The sequence below is a fragment of the Caenorhabditis briggsae genome, assembly GCF_000004555.2.
Source record: "Caenorhabditis briggsae complete genome, chrIII, whole genome shotgun sequence".
Classification (NCBI taxonomy): domain Eukaryota; kingdom Metazoa; phylum Nematoda; class Chromadorea; order Rhabditida; family Rhabditidae; genus Caenorhabditis; species Caenorhabditis briggsae.
Genome location: NC_013490.2, coordinates 14,180,251 through 14,183,556, shown reverse-complemented (window position 1 = coordinate 14,183,556; position 3,306 = coordinate 14,180,251). Strand labels below are relative to the sequence as shown.

At 38.6% G+C, this 3,306-nt stretch overlaps 2 protein-coding genes across 2 annotated transcripts in view; one reads left to right on the top strand and one right to left on the bottom strand.

The window, feature by feature from the left end:
- CBG00587 overlaps positions 1–1,454 on the top strand; it is a gene marked incomplete at both ends in the record, with an annotated part of 4,759 nt that extends 3,305 nt beyond the window's left edge. The window contains 4 exons of the mRNA XM_045244660.1: positions 337–423; positions 858–1,001; positions 1,081–1,215; positions 1,266–1,454. Coding sequence (XP_045091625.1) covers positions 337–423; positions 858–1,001; positions 1,081–1,215; positions 1,266–1,454 — 555 coding nt within the window. The remainder of the gene's footprint in view (positions 1–336; positions 424–857; positions 1,002–1,080; positions 1,216–1,265) is intronic.
- Positions 1,455–2,494: 1,040 nt separating this feature from the next.
- On the bottom strand, positions 2,495–3,202 carry CBG00586 (the record flags this gene model as incomplete). The annotated part of the gene is made up of 2 exons (XM_045244659.1): positions 2,495–2,893; positions 3,116–3,202. The coding sequence occupies 2 exons, from the start codon at positions 3,200–3,202 to the stop codon at positions 2,495–2,497; spliced, it is 486 nt and encodes a 161-aa protein (XP_045091626.1).
- Between the last annotated feature and the right edge of the window lie 104 nt (positions 3,203–3,306).

The window sequence follows — 3,306 nt, the reverse complement described above, 5'->3', positions numbered from 1 at the left end:
AGTTCGAACTGGTAAGGAGTCGAACTGTCCCAAATTGGAACGCTGCCTGCAACAGAGCGCGCAAGAAAGCACACACAAAACAGCGTACCAATTTGGGACAGTTCGACTCCTTACCAGTTCGAACTTGTAACAGTTCGATTCTGTCCGCGTTCTGTTCTGGTACGTGTGCGAAAAAAGGACTTTTCTGAATTGAATCTCTTCGATTTTAGGTCTGTTCGATTTTGAAAACGTTCGAATTCGTCGTACCCCCGAGCAGACCCAGAAATTCAGTAGGATTGAGCGCTTATGTGAGTCCAAAACTGGACCATAACCGCGTTTACCATTGCGTTATTTTAGGCTCCATCTCAACAAATCGACCTCGACAATAACGGAAATGAGCTCGGAAGGAAGCCTGAATCTCTATCTAAATCGTCAAACAAACAGGTACAGTACTCCATAACTCACAAAAATCTGGGCGGAGGCTAATTTGAAAAAAAATTATAGATCAAAACTTGACATCTTCCGAACGCGTTGTCGATGTTCGCTGCTGATTTTAATATTGTTCCTCACTTGTTGTTTTTTTCTGCTAAAATCGAATATCTCTGTTTTTGTTTTGTTTTATTTTTCGTTTTGTTGCTTATTGCTGTAAATTTATTGCTTTAAAAATGCGAAAATAATAAAAACATGAAATTAGCTCTGCCCGCATCCCCTTATGATCCGATAACTCCCTATATTCATCCGTTTTCAGTCCTTCAACAGTTACTGGGAGGAAGATGATGACAGTGAGAAGTGGGATGAGGCGATTCCATTGATTGAACAAGAAGACCCACTGGGAACATTTGTCCTGCGAACTTTTCCCGAAATGTTTTTTTTTCCAGTCCCACGACACAGAAGAAGTTGTAGAAGAGATTGGAATTAATCCCGAGGAAGAAAAAGGAAAATCTCTGGAAGGCGACGACTTCTACAAAAAGAATCCAGAAGCCGAGAAATTGGAGATCAAAAAAGAGAAACCGCTGGAAATGGTGACTGATTAACAACATGAATAGGCTCCGCCCCCTTTTTACTAGCTCCATCATTTTCACTGTTTGTTCTCTTTTCCAGGTCTCTGACGACACATTTACTATTGAGCCATGTGTTCTGAAGACACAGTCGGAAGAAGAGAATTCAGTGAGAGAGGAAACTCCGCCCATTGTTGAACCTGTAGTAGTTCAATCCGTTTCCGTTGGGAAAACTTTGGTTAGAATTTTGCCCGAAATATAATTCCACCTTGAATCGAATTGTTTTAGGAAGAAGTCTCAGATGAGAAACCCGTGGAAGAGCATGAATCTCGGCCATGGCCACCGCCAAATCGTTTGAGGCCAAGAAGAGTCAAAAGTCGTCCAGAACCAACGAGCGATTTCGTTCAATCAGTTTTCAGTGAAGTACTTTTGTGTTCGAATTTTGGAAGGGGCGGAGCCAGAATGAAGCGAAAATGAAGCAATGTGGACCCAAAATAATCATTCCAATATTTAAGTTTTTTAGGCCGCTGTTTCCCATTTTTCAAGAAATCTCACCCGTTTTATCATTTTTTTCTTGTTGATTTTTACAATTTTTTATCTGCACATTTCTGTAAAGATCCCAATTTTTACGAAGTTTTATCTATGCATGATCTCTGAACTATTCCCAATTTCCTTGTAATTTTCATACTGAACTTCTGCAGCACTTGTACCTAATAATGAATCTGTTTTTGGGGATATTTTGAGAACTTTTTTCGAAATATCGGCAAAAAAACATAAGTTATTAGCTTACAGTAGCAAAAAAGATGATGATGCTATTGATTTAAATCAATAAATTAGAAAAAATAGAAGAAACCCACAAATCCCGTGATTTTCAGAAGCAGACTGGAAAACGAAAGGATTTGGGAAAAAGGTTAGAACAAAACTACTGCACTTCGGAAAAGAATCAAAAGGCAAGATGTGAGAAGTTTTCAGGAAAATATTGAATGTCACTAAATGCGCTCCGTTGCGAATTTTTAGAAGTTTTGAAAGAATCCAAAAGAGCGCATTTGATGACGGTGAAGAATTAGAATTAAATACAACGATCTGAGAAAGAAACCGAAAAAAGATAGAACCCAACACAAATAGACCGAAAATATGGAATGAAAAATTCAAGAAATCTAAAGCGAATTTAAAGATCATCGCGATTCTGTCCATCTTCTTCTTCTTCAAAATTCCATTCAAATCCTCCTGGCCTCAGATCTTCAGCTACTGGTTCTGGACGTCTTTCATCAAAAAGAAAGCACATCCATTGAGGTGTCTTCAGGAAACGTTTTCCGTGTTCTTGATATGGAAAAACGTCTTCGAGGAAGAAATAGATGTGACCACATGCGATTCCTAAAAAAAACCATTAATTTCAGATATCCCTTTACGAAACTAACCCATAAAATCAACAACAGCATTATTTCCGAGAAGAAGCGAGAAAAGAAGAAGAACCCATGGAAGATAAGGAGCCGTGAATGTGAGAACTCCAAAGAAATTCATTTGAATATTCGGATTTCGACGACTCCAGATATAGACAGCATGATGGTGAAGGCTTGGCCGAGAAACAAGATTTGAACAAAAATTCCAGAGAGAATCTGGAAACAATGTTTAGGATTATTTCTCCTAATTCCATTCCTGATAGGAAGGATTTCAACGTTACTAACCATCAGAACGGCGCCAAACAAGAACATGTAGACGAAATCGGCACGTCTTCCACGGAACGACCCCTCTTCCAACATCATACAATAACGATAAGTGAATATCATATTGAAGAGAAATGAGAATCCAAATGATCCGAAGAAACAGAATGATGTGATCAGACGCCAGAATTGATATTTTCGAACGATGAGCTCCCAATTGAAGTATAAATGAAAGGGAGTCACGAACTCGAGATGCTGAAAAAACGAATTGGAAGATCAGAACGTTTGAATTAGCAAGACATTGAAAAACTCAAGAGGCTTGATGCTCAAAACTGAGAATTTTGTTGAATAGTACGAAAATCAGTGTTTCGTACTTTCAAAAACTTAGATCATAGAAAAGATAACTTTTCTAATTTTTTGATGTTCTAACTTTCCCTTGAATCAAATTTTCTAGATAATAGAGAAGGGAGTACTTACCACGGCGGTAGTGAGAAGAACACATGCTCCGGTGTAGAACCGTGTCACCGGCGGCATTTCTTCCAGTGCCGCAACTATTCCGTTCATCTGAAAAATGAAAAAAATACAGTGAAACAGAAAGCCGGGCCATGAGAGAAACGGTAGGTAGAAAATATTTAATGAACAAGTTACCGTAAAACCTCTAATAGAAC